This window comes from Rattus norvegicus, chromosome 3, assembly GCF_021556685.1.
Source record: "Rattus norvegicus strain SHRSP/BbbUtx chromosome 3, alternate assembly SHRSP_T2T, whole genome shotgun sequence".
In the NCBI taxonomy this organism is placed as follows: Eukaryota; Metazoa; Chordata; class Mammalia; order Rodentia; family Muridae; genus Rattus; species Rattus norvegicus.
In genome coordinates, this window is record NC_141536.1 from 77,294,660 (window position 1) to 77,316,190 (window position 21,531).

Here is a 21,531-nt window from a genome sequence, read left to right on the forward strand (position 1 = left end):
GTCGGGAAGACTTAAGTTGGTCCAGGCTGAAATATAGGATCAGGGGTGGGGGAAATCCCCAGTGAACTTTCCTTCTGAGAAAATGAGCTCTGGGAAGAGGCGGGAGGGGAATCCTCTCACATTTCCCCCTTTCTCTTCTTCCCAGGGAGGGCAGCAGACGCCTCTTGTCCCCTAACACACTGACCCATACATTCCCGGACGGTTACTTGCCTAGCGATCACTACATAATTACCTCCATTTCAAGCCCAAAGGCCACCGCACTGCTGTGAGTCACTGCTGTGTCCAGTGTGGATGGGAGTTGGGTGAGGGAAACTTAAGACTGCCTGGAGGGGTGGGCTCCTATGTCCCCAGTTGTCAGCAGATCTCCTTGTCCGTAAACATCACCATCCAGGTATTTGGGGCCCTAAACGACTAAGAACCTGCCATGGTCTAGACAGGCTATTGGTTGCCTAAAAAATGGACAGAGACACTAGATCCGAACTCAGGAGGCCCCAGATAGAGAGCCCTACCTGACTCTGCTCTGAGGTCCAGATAGAGTCAGGTGGTGTGTTCTCCTGGGTTACCGTTTGTGTCTCCCCTGAATTGAGGTGTCAGGGTCTGAAGGAAGAGTCACCCCTTCCTTGCCTAGCCTTTCTGGGCCTAGAAGGGATAAAGTCTTCCTAGAGCCCTCCTGGCCGGAGTGGGAGTTACTGCTCTAACCTCCCTCACTATCAGCCGCTCTTCCTACAGGCCAAGGAAGGTGTGGTGCTGGGTTGACCTGCTTTTCCCTTATTCAACTATTAACCATGCAGCCTAAGTCCAAATTCACATGGCTGCTTCTGTGAGTGCATGTGTGCACATGTGTACACCTGTACACCACAACACAGACCTGGGATGGGAGGGACCTTCCACCAGGGAATTCCCACCTCTCTGACATGGCATAGTGAGTATCCCCCCACAACTGATACACTGAAATTTCTATTGCACAGGGTCTATCTTATGTATATTACTACTCCCCCCACCGCACCCCAGTTTACATAGATGAACACTCTCAGGCAGTAACACAAGCCCAGTGAGGACGCTCATCAGATGGGGTCAGATGGATACTAATCCAAAGGACTGGGGGTGTGGCTCAGAGGTTAGTGCACAGGCTAAGTGTGCATGAGGCCCTGGCTTCAATCACCAGTACCAAACCCCCACCAAAACCAAGTTTGGTGATGCATACCTTTTAATCCCAGCACTTGGGAGGCAGGAGCTGGTTGATCTCTACGATTTTGGGTTAGCCTGGGCTACCCAGAGAGACCTAGCTCAAAAACCAAAACAACAAAAACACAAGAAACACAGTCATGGCCACCACATTGGACATCTCAGACGCTCCCAGGCCTAAAAGATAAGTGAGCTAAGCCTGAGATGACCGAGTCACGTGAGCCCCAGCGACAGGAGGTTTGGGGGCCCTAGCTTGTTTGACACTGGGACAATCGAAGCTAGGATCGGAGGAATGCCTGTCATGGAGACTCGAGCGGGGTTGGTGCCAGCATATGCTGAAAAAATAAGCTGGCACCCACTGCGGGCTACTTCTAAGCCAGGGAAGGTCCTGGGAGGGCACATACCACCTCTGCAGTCCCCACTCGGAATTCTAACTTCCTACTTCTCCCTGGGCAGGCCAACCCCTGCCATCTTCTAACTCCTGTGCTGTGGCCCAACTCTGAGGCAGGCGCCAGGCACTGTCTGGACAGGAGGAAGCTATGACAGTGAATGGCACTGCCTAGCGCTCAGAGTAGCTGTGACTGGCACCACTGAGGGACGGCAGCTCATGGCCTGGCTGCTGGGAGGCTGGTCTATATGTAGTCACCAGAGGATCCCTTCGGGACAGCTCAGGACACCGAAAGCCAAAAGGGTCCTCTGGAGAATAAGCAGGCAGTCACCCCCATTACCCATCATGTACCCACTCCTCTGGACTTTGCTGTCCATCTACTTTTAGTAAGAGTTCACGGTAAAAGTTCATTTTACTGTGTTCAGTCTGCAGACTGAGAGTAGAGCAAGCAGGCCTGTATTCCATTCTGGAAAGACTTTCTGACGTGGTGTGACTGCCCCTTTTATGAAGGAAGGTCCATATTTGGAATTGTGATCATCTTCTAGAGTTGTGATCTCCAAAACAACTGTGCCATTCCCCATGTTCACCCATAACTTCCAAGCATCCTTGGAACAGAGCCTGAGTTCCATAGGGTAGCTTGGAACGATCATGTCATCTCTGACTAGCTGTGCCTGCTCCTCCCCTCAACCCCTTTCCAGACCAAGCCTTGCTGAGTGGTCCAGAATGACCTCAAACTTGTAATCCTCCTGCCTGAGTCTCCTCAGTGTTGGGATTATAACATGGAGACTGTGAGCTCAGTTCTTTTGGGTATAGCCAATGCCTTGCATGCTCAGGTAGAACTCAGACACTTGGAGGCTGGCTGCGCAGGTGAATGAGGGCATGTGTTAATCAGCTAGCTAATGGATGGAGGCCGATTCTTTTGTGGTAGAGCATCCAGGAATGACTGTCCTGAATTCTGCTCTCCTGCCAGCCGGCTCCTGCTCCAGGCAGAGTTTCCACTGGCTTGGACTGCCTCCCTGGACTCCTCCCTGGGGAGAGGGGGGTGTGCTATACCCATTTTTTCACATTGGTCTGGCCCAAGGCCTTTTTGTGTTTAAGCCAAGACAGACGGGTTTCATAGGGTACAGAGACCCCACTCAGTGTTGGAGAAGCCATTCTCAGCTGCGGGCCAGGTCTATGGGTATACATGGGGCCTGCTGGTCAGCTAGCTGGATCTGCTCTCTTTGGTTCCAGCCAGCTGGAAGACCTACTAGGCTGGAGCCTAGTGCTTGGCTCTTGCTGCAGTTGTGCTGGTCTCTCCCCTCTCCTCGGCACCATACCCGCTCAGCTTCTGGCTTCATCAGGGCCCAGCCTGTCTGAGTTGTCCTCAGGTTTTATTTTTGGAACAAGTGGCATTTTCTCTCCTTATATCCTCCCTTCCTTCTGGGAAGGTGTAGGACCCTTGGGTTCCACTGGGGATCAGGCTATGGCGTCAGTGCCTGGGTTCTGAATCCCTACAGACCTTCAAAGGGAAACTCCTAACCCAGCAGATGCATCCAAGCCAGATGTTCTGCCTTCTTTCTCCACCCAGTGTGTGACTAATGCCTACCCTTGTCCTTCTTGAAGAGCACCGTTCTAGCCAAGAGAAATCAGAATGTGAAGCACCTTAAGGCCCACCTCCTATTATTATGGGAGTGATGCAGTCACAGATTATAAACAGGGAGGCAGACAGGTATGATCCCAACTGTGACCTGCTATGTGCTGTGTAGCCTGTGCCAGGCAGATAACCTCTCTGAGCTGGAGTCTTAGCTATGAGGCAGGGGGACTTCTGTCTACAGGACCAGGCTGCTAGGAAAAGTGAACAAGAAAACATCTGTAAAGTGCTTTCACGAGGGCAGGGCACACAGAATGTTATATTCAATGTTAGCCAAGGCAGGTGAAGAAAATGGAGGGCCAGGGATGGAGTGGACTTGCCTAGGGTCACATCATTCAAGGCAAGCTGCCTTATGCAACTCCCTCATCTCCCCCGAGCTTCCTTCCAAGGAAGAGACTGCCACAGCTCGAGGAAGGACCCTCTTGAATCAGTCAGATGAAGGAGCCCTCAGCCTTCCAGGATGGCTCCTGAGTCAGGCCATCTCTCCAGTGGGCCCTTCTTTTATCTATTACAACACTCTTTTGCTCTCTGGGTGCCTGGATCTCAGGTTGCAGAGGCCCCAGAATTCAGTCCCTTGGACTCCAGGCCAGTAGGACTCTGCGAGGGGTGGGGGAGCACTAGGTCCTGCCTGACATCAGAGTAGAGAAACTGGAGCAGTTCTCAGGCCAGCTGGGGCTCTTCCAGCCCAGCCAGATGTCTCAGGAATGTGCTGAGCTGGGAACCTCTCAGCTTCCCTCACCACCCCCCACTCTCACCCTGCATCTGCTTGCTCCGGTTAGGCCCCAGCCCCACCCCCTGCCCTTTTTCATCCTTCTCTGGCGAGCCTGGCAACCCTCGGAAGCTCTCACCACAGCCCAGCCCCTCGGTCTTCTGGAGAGGCTGTCAAAGCAAGGGTTCTTTTCTCCACAGACCCCTGCGTGTTAGGTTGACCTTGTGGGAGCCCAGGCTGTCTGGGAGGGGAGAGTTCTGAGTGGATACAGCATGCCAGACCCCAAATGTGGAACTGATTTGCAGTGCTGGAGAGAGGGGTGAAGGCTTTGGGAAGGCATAGGGTAGGGCTGGGCGTCCACTCTGGGAGAAGATCTCGGGCATCTTGTCCTAGCTGAGGGCTGGGACAGCCAAGGCTGCTGCCAGGCTTGGGCTTGGCTCAGGAATGAGATTCAGATCCTTCCAGCCTCCCCCCCCCCCCAGGACTTCACAGGGACATGCTTTGTGTAACATCAGAGGGGGCTGAGTTACTGGATGGGGTAGGGGAACCCCATTAGAGTCCTGAGGTTGGGCCAAGAGGCGGGGCATGGCTTGGGAGGGACCCCAGCTCTAAATAGAGACAAGTTATCCTCATGCAAGGGTGGAGTTGCCTTGGGTTCTGGTACTATGATGAGAGGGTCAAAGGAACTGAGGACTGCTGCTTCTAACTGGGGCGGGGATAGAGGGGAGAGTGAGGAATGGGGGGAACGGAGTCACACCAGGTCACAGGGATCAGTGGGTGGTGGCTGTGACTGCAAGGGAGGAGGAGAAGGACCTGGCTCACTGCTGTCTCATGCTACCTTGTGCTTCAGGGAAATCTCTGTCTCCTCTTGAGGAGAGCCCCGGATTATTCAGACAGACAGAGATCTAAGATGCCCTATGGACTCTAGAACTCCTAGCACCAAGACAGGTCAGAGTTACTGGGGCCACCACCTTGTCCAGGTCAGAAGTATCATTGGCTCCTTGCGTCCTGCTGAAAAAGTCTGCACTCCCCAGAATACGATAACAGATTTCACGGGAGATGCAGCCTCTCTTCCCCTCTCTCCAGCTTGTAAAATTGTCTCTTCCTTAGGGTATACCCTGTGCCTGGAATGTCCTTTTACCTTCCCACCCCTGCTCCTCCCATTCTCTAAGATTCCTCTCACATGCTGCTTCCTCCAGGAAGCCTGCCCAGGTCATTCAGCTCCAAGAATTCTTTCTCCTGTGCCACCATAATGTGCAGGCTGCTGGCTACTGGCTAATGTCATGCCTTAAATGCTATGCGCCATGAGACCCAAGTCTCCTTTTACATGGAAACCCTGAGCATGGGACCAGGTGGAAGTCCTCAGAGCACAGCTGACAGGAGCAGTGATGACGAACACGTGTATGACAGCCCAGCTCTGCTTTGCCTTCGGGTCTCATTTAGGCTTCAGACAATAAAGCAGAGCCTATCGGAGCCATTGCCTTACAAACCAGGAAACTGAGGTGCACAGAGAGAAGTACTGCCCAGCTTTGTGCTGCTTGCATTGGTCAAACCACAGGTGAACCCAGTCTTGACTCCAGAAAAGTTAGTGTCCGTGACATCACTGGCTGCTGACAAATGGTTCCTGTTAGTACTGGGCTGTGTATAGAATATGGGCCCCTGCTCCAGGCATGGAGTCTATACCCAAGTCTCCTGACCCCTGGGATCAGCACAGCGCTCTAAGGCCTGGGGCTTAACCCAAAGAAAAGGGGCTTCTATCCAGGTCTGGTGTTGCAAGTCTGTAATTCTAACTATGCAGGAGGCTGAGGCAGGAGGATTACAAATTCAAGGGCCTGCCCAGACTACAGAGTGACTTCAAGGCCAAGCCTGGACAACTCAGATCTTGTCTTAAAATTTAAAAGGGAGAAATAGGGTCAAGGACCCAGCTGAGTGGCAGAGCACTTATCTAGCATGAACAAGGCCCTGGGGTCAATCCTCAGTCCATATAGAAAAGCCTCTACATAGAACGGGAGAAGGTGATTTGTTTCCCCAGGGTGGTGGTCAAATGCTGAAATCTTTCCTTTAAGACTATGACAGCATCAGAGTGAAAGCAGCGGCAGCAACTGTGTCCTGCAGGGGGCGCTGTGCAAGGCTCTGTGTGAGGGCACACTGTGCTCTAGTCTCTGCCAGAAGCCCTCTTCAAGAATTCCTAGCTGGGGGCCAGTAAGATGGCTAAGTTGATAAGGGTGCTTGATCCAAGTGTGCATGCACGAACGCATGCAAACACACACACACACACACACACACACTCACACACACACACACACACACACACACGCCCTTGCAGACCTTCACATGTATCCCATGGCATGTACACACATACACTTGCAGACTTTCACATGTACACTTGAGACAAAGGGAGGGAGAGAGAGACATTCTAGTTGAGTTTTCATGAGAACCCTACTTTTGACCATCTTTCCCACTATAAGCATGAAGAAAAGAAGCCTGAGCTGGGCATGGTGGCCCACCCCCTTAATCCCAGCACTGGGGGTGGGGGGCAAGGCAGGAGGATCTCTGGAAGTTCGAGACCAGCCTGGTCTGCAGTGCAAGTTCCAGAGCATCCAGGGCTGTTACACAGAGAAACCCTGTTTCAAAATGCCAGAAAAAAAAAAAAGAAAGAAAAGAGGAAGGGAAAGAGGAAGAGGAAGATGAGGAAGAGGAGGAGGAAGAAGAGGAGGAGGGGGAGGAGGAAGAAGAGGGGGAGGAGGAGGGGGAGGGGGAGGCAGAAGCATAGTCCAGCTGCGCAAGGCCTGCCTTAGTCCTCTGTCACCTGTGTTGGACCTGATGTCTATATAGTTTGGGCCTCATCTCCCCAGTCCTCAGTTTGAAGGCTCTTGGGGTTTGAATCTGTCCACAGTGAGTAGACTGGAGAGTTACATTGCTTCTCACCCAAACCCATGCAGTTTTGCAGACCATGATGTTTAGAGCACTGCCTGTTTCTAATGGTGTCTGGTGAGTTCCCAGATAGCTATTTTTATTATACTGTAGACTCACAGATATGCATTACTGTATTCTTAGTATTTCACATTAGAAAAAGTCATGGGGGCTGGGAGCTAGCTCAGCGGATAAAACACTTGCTGCACAAGTATGAAGACCAGCGTTGAGATCCCCAACAGTCTCTTAAGAGTCAGGTAGGCATGCTGGCCAGCCTGTACCTTGGCACTCCAGAGGTGGAGACAAACTTGCTAGCTTGACTAGGTGACCTGGTGAACTCTGAAGAGAAAGACCATGCTTCAGTAACTAAACTGGAGCGAGGTTGAGGGAGACACTCCAGGTCGGCCTTTGATCTCTACATGCACATCATGTGCATGCATACCCATACATGCATGCACACACAAATGTGAGCATGCATAGATACATGCATGTAGCGTACACACACACACACACACACACACACACACACACACACACACACACACACAGGCCCAAAGGCCATCATGATAAAGTGGACAGTTGAGTGAGACATGAGATTCAGTACTTGAATGCATGCATGCACGTATAACTGGGTGAATGGAATATACTTTTAGAAGAAGGACCATCAGGGCCAGGGGTTTTCAAGTGTGTTTTCCTTCCTTATCCTTTACCCACTTAGTCCCCATCCACTGCTGCCCTATTCAGCCACTCTGTGCACTCATTTTCCCTCCCACCACCCACACATCCATTCCCTCTTCTTTCCAATAATCTTTACCTTTTTCTTTCCATCTTCTCTTTATCCATCCACCTATCGAGCTATCCATCCATTCTCCTCTCCATTCATCCATGCAAACACCCACCCACTCCTCCATCCATCAGCCTAGAGTGTAGATAAACACATCCTAAGCATTACAGCTATAACTACAGAACGGCCGACATTAATGAATGACCCTCTTCCTTTGGGGAACCTTTAGTCTAGTTTAGAAACAAAGGTCAAGGCCCAGAGAGGGAAAGGGCTTTGCCTGAGAACACACAGTAAGTTGAGAAATGAGGTGATTGAGAGATGAGGGTGGCTCAGGCAGAGCAGAACCCACAGAAACAGAAGCAGGGTGAGTCCAGCTTCCTGCTCATACAGCCCTGCAGTCACTGCCTAGGAACTGCCTCCCGGCTCTCCAGGAGGGCCTTAAGGGCCTGCCTTTTGCCTCTGCTGCTTTCATTTTTGTTATTCTTTTGGAAGGGGAAGGAGGGAGCGGTTGCTGCTGTCCAGCTGCTTTGTCGGACCACACATCCCTGCTTAGATGTGTCAGCCCCTTTGTGAAGGGTGAAATGGTTTCTGGGCCAACAGCCAAGGGCCAAGGAAGCATCATTGAATGCTCTGCCCTGGAAAGCTGGGGGAGGAGCCCCGTGAGCCTGGCGACAGGGAAATCCACTCACAACTCAGTCAAGTCAAACTCATTGATGATAAGGTATGTCCAGTTCTCAGGCATCAAGGACTTGGGCTTTGCAGGGAAACCAATACCCATGATACACTCCCTTTGAGGGTCAAGGTTCTTGGTCATCTATGACCAAGTTCTATTCCTTCCAGCTTCTATTCCCACCTCCACATTTTTCCTGCTCCTGGCTCAGGTCCTGTCAGTGACTGTGGCTTCCCTGGGTCTGCTCAAGGGGGTTACACAGACTTCCAGCCAAAGCAATGCTCACAGCCTTCACTCGGCTCCACCCAAATCTTCCTCCTCTATCCTACCCCCCTGGAGTGCAGAGACTTCCAGAAGAACAGCCTGTTCTCTAACATCTGGAACTGGTTTCTTGAGAGAGGTTCAAGGGCAAGCCAGGTCCCCGAGAGATGCTCCAGGAGGTCCTGAGTATAGCGATTGCAGGAGGTAGAGAGGACCCAGTCGGGAGGAATTCTTTGTGGTCCTATAGAGAACAGAACCCAGCATAGAGAGGGGACAGGAGGCCTGTCCAGGGGCTCCAGCTGTGTAGCTAAAACTCCAGGTACCCATGGTGCCCTAAGGACAGCACTAGTCTCAGCCATGGCTCTCTATTCTCAGATCTCCTGGAGCATTCTTGATCTGAAGAGACCTGTACACTTTCTCTAAGTCTCCTTTTCTTGTCTGCACGAGGCACAGGATGCTGATTGGGTGCTCAGGCAGGAGAAGACAGCGATGGCGCTGCCCACTGAAATGTTTCTGAAGAGAGCCTTCACTACCAGGTGTGGAAGACACTGGGAAGGGCATCAAGGTCACCTTGGAGACCTTGCAAAACCTCTAACTTGTCTTCAGGCCCTACAAGGTGTCTGCTCTGTCATGGGGTCAAACAGTGTATAGGAAGCAAGAGAAGTCCTGGGTGGATATGTACTGTGGGCTAGGGGATGGCTATGACAGACTCCAATGCCTCAGCCCCATGGGAGAGCCAAAGGCTTCTCCAGGTGAGTCTCAGAGGGGTGGCAAAGCCTTTCTCAGGTCAGAGCACAAATGTTGATAACACTGTAGCATACTCTCCCCTGGTTGTTCGCAGCCTGAAGACTGCTCCCCCACAAGATTATTAGCTAAGCCCGCTCCCGTTTAGCTGTGTATAATAACCCTGCCTCCTCGTTCATCTCTATGTAATGACTCTGCTTCTCTGTTCAACTGTAGATAATAAACACACTGAGCTTCCAGGGTACTATTGCTTCTCCATCAAAGAGTCAAGCCATTCGATCCCAGCTTTCCTGTGTCCATGTACATACATGAACACATGCACCTGTCACTTCTTAACTTCTTCACTGCTGCAGTTAGGTTAATCCAGGGAGCCATGTAGAGCATGGTATCCATTCTATCTGTTTCCTGGTTTCTCATTTATTGATGGGTAGCAATTTAGACCTAGGTTCGTCTCCACGCAGCAACCCTGGGATCTGCCAAAATGCCCCTCAGATCCCAAGCTCCTGAAAGGATGGACATGTCTATTAGTGAATGAGAGAAAGAGTTTCTGGCAGAGGCAGGGAGGCTTGGGAGCAGCTGAGGCATCTGTGGGCATCTCCAGCACACTCAGGGTTGGCCAGGTCAGGACCTTGAGGCCCCAGGGCCCCTTCTGGAATTTCCTGCATGCCTCTTGTGTACTCACTCAGCTCTGGCCCACTCTTCTGTTTTTAACAGCTTTACTTTATCTTAAAAGAATTTTCTTTACAAATACAGTAAATCCTTGACTAGAGCAAAGTCCTCTGCAGTGTGAAGAAGCCTGTGCTTTTGCCTCATGTTCAGGCTCCATCTCAGATAAAGTGGGGAGATGTCTGTGCCTGTGGAGCTCAGAAATGGGTACGTCCATCTCCTGTGGGTCTCTCTCAGTCTGCCTTTACTCTTGCCATTTGTGGATGACAGGTCCACCTGCCTGAAATGTACCCCTTCCCCCTGACTCTACGAAGATACAACTCCATGTTTTACATAATTTGGAAATGGTGGGTTGGATTTTGCATTATCGTAGAATTTACTATGGCTGGTGCCTATTTTGCGTCACGACATGACGCTAAGGGTTTATGGCAATGTGTAAAATTGATATGGTCTCTCCTTTTATGGGACTTCTTCATGGAGGAAATATATAAAAAGTCAATAAAACAGCTGCAGACTGGGATTCAGGCCACGAGGAAACCAAACGGAAGGGTACAGAAAACAGTGGGGCCCCAGGCATTTGAGCTGAGAGTGGGATGCAGAGGTGGGAGGATTTGAGGCTGAGCACTGCAAATAGCAGGAATGGCTTGTGCAGGCCTGAGGTAACAGGGTTAAAGGACCGCAGCCTTAGGTGGCCAAATAGGTCTAGAACTACCCGAGAAAGAAGGAACAGAAGATCCAGGCTCAAAGTCTGGCTCGAAATCCACAGGTTCAAATCCCCTTCAGTCCAACCAACTCTAGACTGTATGAGACTAGGGCCTGCAGGGGCCTCAGGCAGAATATGGCAACGTCTTATAGCAATGCCTACTCTTTGGAAATCACATCGATGTTCTCTGTAAAGCCCAGCGGCAACACCCACTGCAGAACTGCTGAACTCTGATGGCTGGGAGCAGGTGAACTTAGCACCCTCTACTTTTCTAGGGAACTGGGGAGATGGCTCAGTCAGTAAAGTCTTTGACACATAAGCATAAGGACCCGAGTTTGATCTCCAGAACCCACCCAGGAGCGCACAATTGTAATCAGAGTGCTGGGGAGGTAGAGACAGGTGGATTCCTGGGACTGGCTGGCCAGTTTAGCCTAAGCAGTGAGAGACAGTCTCAAGAGGAAGAGGAAGGTGGTGGTTCTGAGGAGGCTGTCCTCTAAGCCCACACACCCCAGTACACACCTGCATACCCCACCACATAACATAGCCACATTTGAAAAAGTTGGGAGTCTGACCTGACCTCATGCATTCATTTTATTTCTGCATCTGTCAATGGCTGACTTACACCTTGTATGGAGTACACCTCTGTTGGGCACTGGGATAAAGGAAGCAGATGAAGCCCTGGCTATCAGGAGTTTGTTTCCACAAAAGTGGGGGAAGGAAAAAAAAAACGTAAAAACAAGCAAACCATGGACTCCAAACTCAAGAGTTTGTAGAGCCCTCTCTATTGAATAATAGCTCTGAGATTTTGATTTTCCAGAGTTTTCTTTATTCATTTTTTTCTGGTGATTCTAAGGCTATAGTGCCTTGGTCCTTCCTTTGGTCACACACACACACACACACACACACACACACACACACACACACACACACACACACAGTCAAGGGTTGCAAAAAGCCCACCCACACAGGCACATTCAAACACACATACTTCTCTAATCTCCCCAAATCCTCTAAAGGCTGGGGGTGGGGGCCTGTTGCCTCTCCACTTCAGCATTAATGCAGAAGTCAGGCTGGGAGTCTTGGGAGCAGTGGTCAGCCTTACCTCCCTGTAAGCCCCTCCTCTGGGCTGGTCCTGGGGTCCCCTCATCCCCACACCTGGCCTTCCCAGCTGCTGAGAGGTACATGGGTGTGTTGAGCAAACATCCTTGCAACTTCCTGCTGCTCCCCTCTGAGACAACAGAACCCCCCCTCGCTGCTCCCCCTCTTCCTCCTCCCCCACACCTCCCAGCTGGGGTTTCTCTGGAATCCTGAGTCAGTTCCCTGGAGAGAAAACAGAGATATCCCCTTCTCCTGACCAGAGGAGAGAGATAAGACACGCACAGACCCTCTGTCCTTCTGTTCTCCCGTGCCGGTTATCTGAGTCCAGACTCTCTCTTGCACGCACAGGGCTGAAAGGGCCATAGGGTACGATGCAAGAGAGTTGAAAGACAGTCACTTTGGAGCTGAGGGAGGGCAGAGAGGCTGGAGAAGGAGAAGCCCTGCACCACTGGGAATAAGGATCACTGCTCTGTTGTAAGGGAGCCTTTAAAGTTGCATAGGCATCATCTAGACAATAGGAGGAAGGCCTCAGAGGCAGCACCAGCACTAGCTGTGTGTCCTACCCCTGTCTCTAGAGTGCAGGTGTTCTCTGCAGCAGTCAGGAGGAACTGGCTTTCCCTTTTCGCTTTTAGGATAATGGGGTGGGGATGGGGGCACATGAAGTCCCCATGTAGCTTTAATGGCTAACACTGGGGATCTTTAAGGACAGTGAAGACACAGCTTTCCGTCTTCCACGTAGACACATCCTTCCCATCCTCATCCCTGGAACCCTCGCTGTGGAAATAGCACTCAAAGTCACTCAGCAACTCCCAGCTGAGTGTTTCTCACTGTCTCCTGCATTCAGTGCGAGGAAGAAGTCAGGTCTCTTACTTGGCAGGCCTTAATCTACGTCAGCTTTACGTTAATCTTCTAACCAAATCCTTGCAATAATGCTACAGGGAACGATGTTCTATTACAGATGAGGAAATCAAAACCCTGAAGAACACAAGTCTATGTGAACAGCTCCATTAGCTGATGGCAGAGGCAGAGCCAGATGTAGAATTTCCATGTTCTAGCCAGGCATGGAGCCCTCTCCTCCTAGAAACCTCTTCTCCACAACTATGCATTCCTGGTCCAGATGAAGGCCAGAGGGCCCCAGCTGGGCATTCCCTCCCGGTGTCCCACAGCACATCAGGGCTTCTTTCCTGTACAGGAGCAAGGCCCAGAGCCGCAGCCGCAGAGCAGAGCAGAGCAGAGCAGGCTGCAGGGTTCATTGAGAAGAAAGCTCAGCTCGGTTGGTCCCCAGCTACGTGAAGTCTGCAGGAGGGCTGCACTGTCCCCTTGGACTTCAAGGAGCCTGGGCCCCTGACAAATCTTTCTGTCTGACCCAAATCTTTTACCTGCTCCAAGAGGGCTTTTGGTCCCTCCAAAAGTTGTTGTTTTACTCCTGGGTAACATCTAGAACCATCCTTAGGAAGCACTGGCCCAGTTTCCTCCTTTTTATAGATCAGGAAATGGAGGCCTGGGGGTGGGGATGGGGGGAGAAAGACAGGCATGGTCCATGCTCACAAGGGAAACAGAGGCAGGGTGGGGCCAGAGTTGCCACTTCTCCTAAGACACAGCATCTCTCCTGGTTCCTCCCATCTGATGTAGAAGGCTACGATTTGAACAACCTCTTTCAGACAGCAAGACCAGGACATGCTGCTTAAGAATGCCTGGGGAAGATGTGTCACCCCATGACTCCCTGACTGAAGGTGACATGAATCAAGCTGCTTGGGATACTCAGTGAAGGACATCTAAGTCCTTCAAGACCTTGAACTTGCCTGCTAAAGTTTTCTTAGTGCAAGAGGTAGAGACAAACAGGTGGGGACCCCATGTGCTTGGCTTCTGGTTGAGTATGGGGTGGAGGGGTATACAACTGTGGCTCATTCTACGGTGGCTGTGGGTTCCTCGAACATTCTCCAAACAACCCACATTTCTTCAGGATGAGTCTCTCTCTCTCTCTCTCTCTCTCTCTCTCTCTCTCTCTCTCTCTCTCTCTGTGTGTGTGTGTGTGTGTGTGTGTGTGTGTGTGTCTGTCAGCCATGCCCCTCCTCCATTGAGTCTTTAGGTCTGAGCCAGAGTGAAAGAGAGAGAAAGGAAAGGAGAGCCACGTTTCCTTAGAAAAGAAGGGGAAAGGAGAGAAGGAAGACAACTTTATAGCCCGGAGCAGTCCTGAAGCCACAAGGAGAGACAAAGTTAGCAGAACCATAGGGAACTTAGGAAGAGGAAACACAGTAGCCAAGACACACACTGATAGAAAAAACAAGGTCTTCTGAACCCTCACTCGGTGCTTCCCTGACCCACCACCCTCAATTGCCTTCCGGTAAGGGAGGCTAGAGCAGTGTTCCTCAGTTTCTGGGTCTGGCTGGGTATCTGGGTCTGCCTCTGACCCCCTAGAAGCTTCGGGCCTCTGGTTTGGGAAGGCTCCACTGTGCGCCCCCAGGCGGAGATACAGCCTCAGAGCCACCGAGGCCCTAAAGAGGGCGCAGGAAAGAGCTCCTCTACTTTGCGCCCAATCTGGTCCCAGAACCTTAGGGTGGGTGGAGGGAGGATGGAAGACTATGGCTGACTGTGCCGCGCGCGGGCTGTGGGGTGTGGGGTGGGGATTGGTGTCTTGTTAGTTCATATCCGAGATTCGGAGGCCCCCGGCCCCTCCTTGTCCCCTTCCCCTAGAAGCCAGAGACCAATGTGTTCTTGGATCGAGTCCTCAGGAGTAGCGTGGGGCGCTAGCTGCGAGCCTACGTTCTAGGCTCCTGGTCTAAAGGGGCGTCCAGGAAACTAGTCGCCCCATCTTAAAACCCTAACCACGTGTTCATCCAGGGAACCCTGAGCTGAGCCCCCTCCTTGGCTCTTGCGGGTCTTTGCGGGGTTCCAGGCGCTCCGCGGAGAGGGGTGAGAGTTGTGTGCATAGGGGAACCGAGACCCTTTCGTTCTTACCGCATTGTTGAGGAAATCCGACTCATTCAGGTCTCCCAAGTCCAGGAAGCTGGATCCCGGGAACAGCCTGTCGGCCGGGAAAGGTTCCAAGACGGCGTCCATCGCGCCGGGTTCCAGGGGACCCCTTCGGGCTGCGCTTCCCTCACTCCAGGGCGGCGAGGATCCCCGCACCAGGCTGCGGCTGGGCGCGGGCAGGCGGCCCGGGGGCAGGTCCCGGCGAGCCCGGGGGGAGGAGCGGTGGGGGTGGCGCGGGTCGGGGGCGCTGGGGGGCCTTAGGGCAGCGGCGCCGAAAGCACCGTGGGCTTTCAGCCGACTCCTCCTCCTGCTCCTCCCGGGGCGCAGCTGGCTTCCATGGGGAGCCCGGGGGTGGGGCCGATGCTGGAGGAGCCCCCCGGGCCGGGTGGGAGCCGGGGGTGGGGGAGCTCAATGCTCCCCCGAGGATGGGTGGCTGCCGAGTCGCAGAGATCTCTCTAGGTCTCTTCCTCCGCGCAGCTTCTGTCACTTTCCGGAGTCTGAAACCGGGAAACCCGGGCGGGTTAGCCCAGCTGGCCCAGGCGCCACGCCTCCACATCAATATTCACGATAACTCAATATTAATGAGTAGAGGGCGTGGCTGGGGTTTCGTCTCTACTCCTTTAAAGAGACATGTGTCTGTTAGGCTGCCTTGGCAGGCGCAGCTCAAATAAGGGGATGAAGGCAAAACTATCCTGGAAACTGTGGGCTTCCTGAAACCTGGGCGGCTTGTGAAGGCTTTGCGGGCCACGATTCTGTAAACGGAGGGCTGACTAGGAAGCCAAATTCACCAAACTCTTCTTTCTTTCTTTCTTTCTTTCTTTCTTTCTTTCTTTCTTTCTTTCTTTCTTTCTCTTTTTTTAAAGTAGGGTCTCTATGTAGTCCTGGCTGGCCTGTAACACTCTCTGTAGATTAGGTTGCCCTCAAACTCAGTTTTCCCCTTGCCTCTGTCAGGTGCACCACCATGTCAGGCCTTTTCCAGTTTGGCACTAAACCCTGAAGTAAACCAAAGTCAGGGAATTCTGTTTCAAGCTATCCTCCCTGAGGCTGGAGATGATTCAAGGAGGCTAAGAGAGTATGCTTGTTCTTCTAGACTCAGAAAATACCTTCCCGCAATGCTGTATGTGAGTGTACATAAACATACATACACACAGACACACAAATACAGACACCTTCTTACGTTGGGGGGTGGGGCAGGATCTCATGTACTCCAGACTGGGATTATTAGGGTGGACCACCACACCCAGGTTTTATTTTTGTTGGTATCTATCTATCCATCCATCCATCCATTCATCCATCCATTCATCCGTCTATCATCTATTTGGTTTTTCAAGACAGGGTTTCTCTGTGTAGCCCCTGCTGTCCTGGAACTCACACTGTAGACCAGGCTGACCTCAAAGTCACAGAGATCCACCTGCCTCTGCCTTCTGACTGCTGGGATTAAAGTCACGCACCATTGCCTGGCAACACACCCAGTTGTTTTTTTTTTTTTTTTAAAGAAACGGATTTTTTTAATTCATTTATTATATATAAGTACACTGTAGCTGTCTTCAGATACACCAGAAGAGGGCATCGGATCTCTTTACAGATGGTTGTGAGCCACCATGTGGTTGCTGGGAATTGAACTCAGGACCTCTGGAAGAGTAGTCGGGTGCTCTTAACTGCTGAGCCATCTCTCCAGCCCAACACACCCAGTTTTATGTAGTGCTGGAGATCACATCTGGGGCCTCCTGCCCCTCTGCTAACTGAGCCACATCTCAGTCCCTGACTGAGCTCTCAGCTTCCACGTTTCCTCCCCTGGGGAGCCTTCCTTGAAGCCGGGATGGGAGCACTCACCGGCCCGTACATACTCAGAGCACAAGCACTCTGCACCTGTCTCGTGCCTTTCAGCCCCTGTTTGTGTAATTGACCGTGTCCCTGCTGGACTCCAAAACCCTCAGATCAAAAACAGGCAGAGGCACAGCCTGAATAGCAAGAGTGGCGTCCCCCTTCTCTCATCAACCATTAAGCCTCTAGATCTTCCTCAGAGCAGGATGTGGCAGAATGTGAGTCTGGTGAGCCAAAGTGCTGTCCAGTCACCTGACACGCCTAGGCCCCTTGGACTCATTACTTAAGTAGCCTGCTGCTTCGACAACTTAATCTCTTAAAAGGGCTGATAAACAATCTCTCTGCACCTGAACAAGGGAAAGTGCCTCAGAAAGGCGCTCCCTTGAGGGCTGTGTCCACTGTTCCCTGCCCAGAGTTATGCATGGGATTAAGTGTGTCCTCCTTGCTTGAGTATTTAGCTCAGGACCTTTAAGAAGTAAAGATATCATCACAGCTCAGCCGTAGCGATTGCCAAAAAATCATCATCTGAGACCAGAGCTGTTTGTTAGCCAAGAGCCGGTGAGCAGGCACGTGGCTTTGCTATACTTGCAGCTCACGACCCAGATGGCAGAGTTCTGGACCCTCTAGTCTATCACATGACCAAACCTTCCAGGTTTGCTCTTGAGAAACTAGCATGGGGCTCAATGTCCTAGAGACCAGCTCATCAGCAGTGCCACCCTGAAGAGTTAGGCTGAACCTGAAAGAGATCAATTCTATCCACAGCGACAGATAGAACTAAGTGAGGTTATGGGTCAGTTGAGGGTTATTAAAACAGGAGAGTGACTGACCCTTCCAGGAAAAGGGAGTGGCCCATGGCCTGATGGATGGGCAGGACAGGCTCTCACGGATGAGTCTGTGACAGCAGGTGTCTGGAGTCCTGGCTCCTGAGCCAGAACGCCTGTGGGCTCCCAGGAGGGGCACAAGTGTCCTTCTGCCTGAGTTGGCTGGAAATTGTGCCAGTATCCCCCACCCCCACCCCCAGGTCTCTCTGTAATTAGAGACACAGGTAGCATTTAAGTGATTGGGGAAGATTATATAGTTTTAGATAAGTAGGATTAAAGTGCCCAGTGTCTCCTTATTCAGGTGAACACCCCAGGAAACCACTGAAAATAATCCTGGGGGGAGGCTTTCTAGTTCCGGTACCTCCTGTGCAGTCTGAGAAGCAAGATCTCCCAAGAGAAACCCTGGTGGCGGGGCGGGGGGCAGTGGGGACTGTGAAGAGAAACCAGGCAAGCAGAGCCTGGAACACAGGATAAGTAGAGCTTCCGGGAATAAACGGAATGGCAGAGTCCGGCCCAGATAAGATGTCTGGCTTATACTCACATGCGTGTTACCAAGAGCCTACGACTAGCACCCCCTAGTCCAGGAACTGGAGATTAGTTGGGGCGGGTTCTTAAAAGACATCGCAAAGAGCTATGAAGAAATAAAATAGTTTGACACGCTTGTATGGGTAAGGAAGGCTCCTATTTTACACAATGTAAGCTCACAGCCAAATAGTGAATTTCTGTCATGGGGTGGGGGGTGGGGGCAAAATGGAGGGGAAAGTATTCCAGGCAATGGAAGAACAGGGTGCGGCAGAGAAAGAAAGGTTTCACAGGATGGGGCAGTGGGATGGGCTATAGTTGTAAAGAATGTGGAGCCCCAATGTGGGCACAGACTCGTTCTCATTACACAGAGGCAGAGGCTCGCCTATGAAAACACTGGTAAGGATTACTCCTGTTCTGATAAAAGCCCTTCTCCTCCCCTCCCCCCTTCCCCAGTCCAGCAAGGAGGTGGTCAAAAACACATCCCTTTTAACCTGGGTGGGCCCGGGGCCCTGTGAGTGTTAGGTGAGCTTTTCCCTACTGAGCTCAGCGCCTCCTGCAGAGGGGCCCGGTGACACACATGACTGCTGCTCATAGCAGTGGTGGCTCCAGCTGTGAGGCAAAAGCCTCCTGCATAATGACATCTATGCACAGTTAGTGACAGTGACGCACAGGAGGAAAAGGGCAAAGATAAGCCTCTGTCTGTCCGGGACCTGAAGGTCAGGCAAAGAGTGAGGCTCTTGCTGGGATGCAATTGCAATGCATTGTGGGATGTGTGAGTGTGTGTGTGTGTGTGTGTGTGTGTGTGTGTTGTCATACAGATACTCTGGTGTGTCACTACCCTTCTCTAAGCCCCTCAGGTTCTACATGCATAAGATAGGAGATGAGGCATTGATCCCCTCCACCCCCCAGGATCCTTCTTTGACAAATATCTTCCAAATGGGGAGTTGGGAACTCCGAGCCTAGGCCAGGCCTGGTCCTCAGATAGCTAGGTACTCAGGCTTTCTAGACTCCTACCAGGAGCTACCAGGAGGGTGGAAGGTGGGTGTTTCTTGTGGCTGGCAGGCCCCGGGTGGTGGTGGGAAGGTCACCCAAAGTAAACCTGCCTTGTTTGCTTGCATCGTAAAGGAAAAACGTTTTGGCACACTTGAGCAGGAACTTGTGGGGAATAAAAACATATTCATCCTGGAGATCAGACTGACTTCCGGGGTGCAGATGGGGGTCCTTTGTTCTCTGTGGTTCCCTAGAATGGGTTGCAGGGCTGTTCTTCCTCTGTCTCCCCTTGGGGGCTTAACTTGGATCTTTGCAGAGGCACCCTGCCAGGAAAGGAGGCTGGCTTCTACCTCTGGCTGTCACTCATCTTAACATCCCCTTCCCCACCCCCTGGGACTCTGTCCTGCCCTCTCTCCACCCTGACCTATGCGTTTCCCTGACATTTACTGAGTTCTTGCTTTGTGCCTTGCACTCAGTATTTCAGCTGTGCTATTTGGTTCAATTCTTGCGACGACCTTGCAAGACAAGTTCTGGACTTTTCTGACTCTGTCTTACCTGCTTCTTTGCACCACTGAAGTCAAGTGTGTAACTGATGATGTCACAGCTCAGCGGACAGTAGATGCCCCTGCTATGTATTAAAGGTAATGGTATTTCAGCTTACTGATGCCATCTTAGATTCAGGGAAGTCATATTGTCACTGTGGCTAATCTAAGAAACCAAGCCCCAGGGAGTTTATCTTCCATTCTTTTATAGGTAACTGGGGCCTAGGGCCATGGCTGACTTGCCCCAGCATGAAGAAGCAGAGCTAGGACTGTTGACCTCTGACCCTTTCCTTTCATCCCAGAAGAAGCATTTGCTCACTGGGGAAAGGCCTAAGTTTAGAAAAGAGCCTTCTAGAGTCTTGGGCAGCCAGTGAGTACTCTCCCTTTGAACGGCTTTAAGATAGATCTTTTCTCCTCTTTAAATTCTCTGAAGACTGAGTTTTTTGAGAACTAAGAAAACATTTGCCTCTGGTCCAGTGCCCTTTCCTGGTAATGGGTTTCACTTTCCCCCCCTGGATTTCTGCTCTATTGTCCCGGACAGGAGGCAAGCCCACCCCCTTGGCCCTCTGTCTGCTGGGCTGCCGGGGAGGGGGGAGCTCCACCTGCTCTGTCTTTGGTCTCCAGCTCTAAATTCACAGTCCTCTGCACTGCCTGGAATCACCTGCAACCACTCACTAGATGCGTGCGTAGCCCACACCGCTCAGCTTCATCTCTCAAAGACACCCACGAGGGCCTTCTGGTTCATCCTGCCACCCTTACTCTCTTTAAGTCTAACTTGGGGAGAGAAAAATCAACAGAGCTATTTCCTCCTGTCCCATAAGGGACACTCCCCTGAAGTCCTGCTCCACCTAGGGCTGGCAGAGCAACAACTGTTGGCCTGAGAGGAAAGGCAACAGTAGAGAAAGTTGGAGCCTTGCCTCTGCCTGTGAGTTCTAGCACTGACCAGGCCTCAGTTTCCCCAACCTTTAGGGAGACCAAAGTGGCTTATTATGGAAAAACTGCGAGACAGTCTCAGGCTTTCAGGCCAAAGACTTTGCTAAAATCTTGGCCTGTTCAGAATCAGTACAACAGGGACTGTGGGCAGGTGAAGCTAGCTCTTGCCATAGTCTCCCTGAAAAAGCCTGTATAATAGTGGATGATTCTGGCTCCCCACTTTGACTGAGGCAATGCTAACTTGATCTCCCTCTCTTCAGAGTACAAATATGACCCTGTGTGCAAGGGGTCCTGTGGGTTGTGAGTATCTGAAAGCTAGCATGCAGACCATGGTGCACACACGGGTGCTGCCAGGTGCAGACATGGATGAAGAATAGCCGTGGTCAGAAAGGTGTGGCCCTAGGCTAAATGAGAGGTGTATACCGATTGTGTGCTAACATGTGTGGATGCATGTGTGTTTGTGTGTGTGTGTGTGTGTGTGTATGTCTGTGTGTCTGTGTGTGTGTCTGTGGATGCATGTCTGTGTGTGTGTCATGTGTGTCTGTGGATGCATGTCTGTGTGTGTGTCATGTGTGTCTGTGGATGCATGTCTGTGTGTGTGTCTGTGTGTCTGTGTGTATGTGTGTATGTGTGTGTGTCTGTATGTGTCTGTGGGTACATGTCTGTGTGTGTGTCTATGTGTGTCTGTGTGGACGCATGTCTGTGTGTGTGCCTGTGTGTGTCTGTGTGTACATGTCTGTGTGTGTGTCTATGTGTGTCTGTGTGGACGCATGTCTGTGTGTGTGCCTGTGTGTGTCTGTGTTTGTTAGTGTGTGTGCCTCTGTGTGCATCTGTGTTTTTATGTGTCTGTGTGTATCTGTGTTTTTATGTGTCTGTGTGTGTGTCTATGTGTGTCTGTGTGGACGCATGTCTCTGTGTGTGCCTGTGTGTGTCTGTGTTTGTTAGTGTGTGTGCCTCTGTGTGCATCTGTGTTTTTATGTGTCTGTGTGTATCTGTGTTTTTATGTGTCTGTGTGTGTGTATCTGTGTGTTAGTGTGTGTGTGTCTGTGTTTTTATGTGTCTCTCTGTGTGTGTCTGTGTGTGTATCTGTGTTTGTGTGTGTGTGTGTGTGTGTGTGCATGTGCACATGCCTATGCAGGAGAGGACACCAGCTCTCACCTCTGTACACA

General features: G+C 51.5%; 1 protein-coding gene and 1 long non-coding RNA gene across 5 annotated transcripts in view; one reads left to right on the forward strand and one right to left on the reverse strand.

The window, feature by feature from the left end:
• Nucleotides 1-15,226, reverse strand: part of Creb3l1 (cAMP responsive element binding protein 3-like 1) — a 40,940-nt gene extending 25,714 nt beyond the window's left edge. Inside the window, exon 1 of one of the 2 annotated variants that reach the window (XM_087653214.1) lies at nt 14,713-15,226. In XM_087653214.1, coding sequence (XP_087509340.1) covers nt 14,713-14,814 — 102 coding nt within the window. In that variant the 5' untranslated portion in view covers nt 14,815-15,226. 2 annotated transcript variants of the gene reach the window in all.
• LOC103691847 (uncharacterized) overlaps nt 1-21,531 on the forward strand; it is a 68,486-nt gene that overhangs the window by 33,404 nt on the left and 13,551 nt on the right. The window contains exon 1 of one of the 3 annotated variants that reach the window (XR_015684491.1): nt 19,090-19,528. The exons of the other annotated variants lie outside the window; for them this stretch is intronic. This is a non-coding gene — a long non-coding RNA (uncharacterized LOC103691847). Of the gene's footprint in view, nt 1-19,089; nt 19,529-21,531 lie in introns of those variants that run through there. 3 annotated transcript variants of the gene reach the window in all.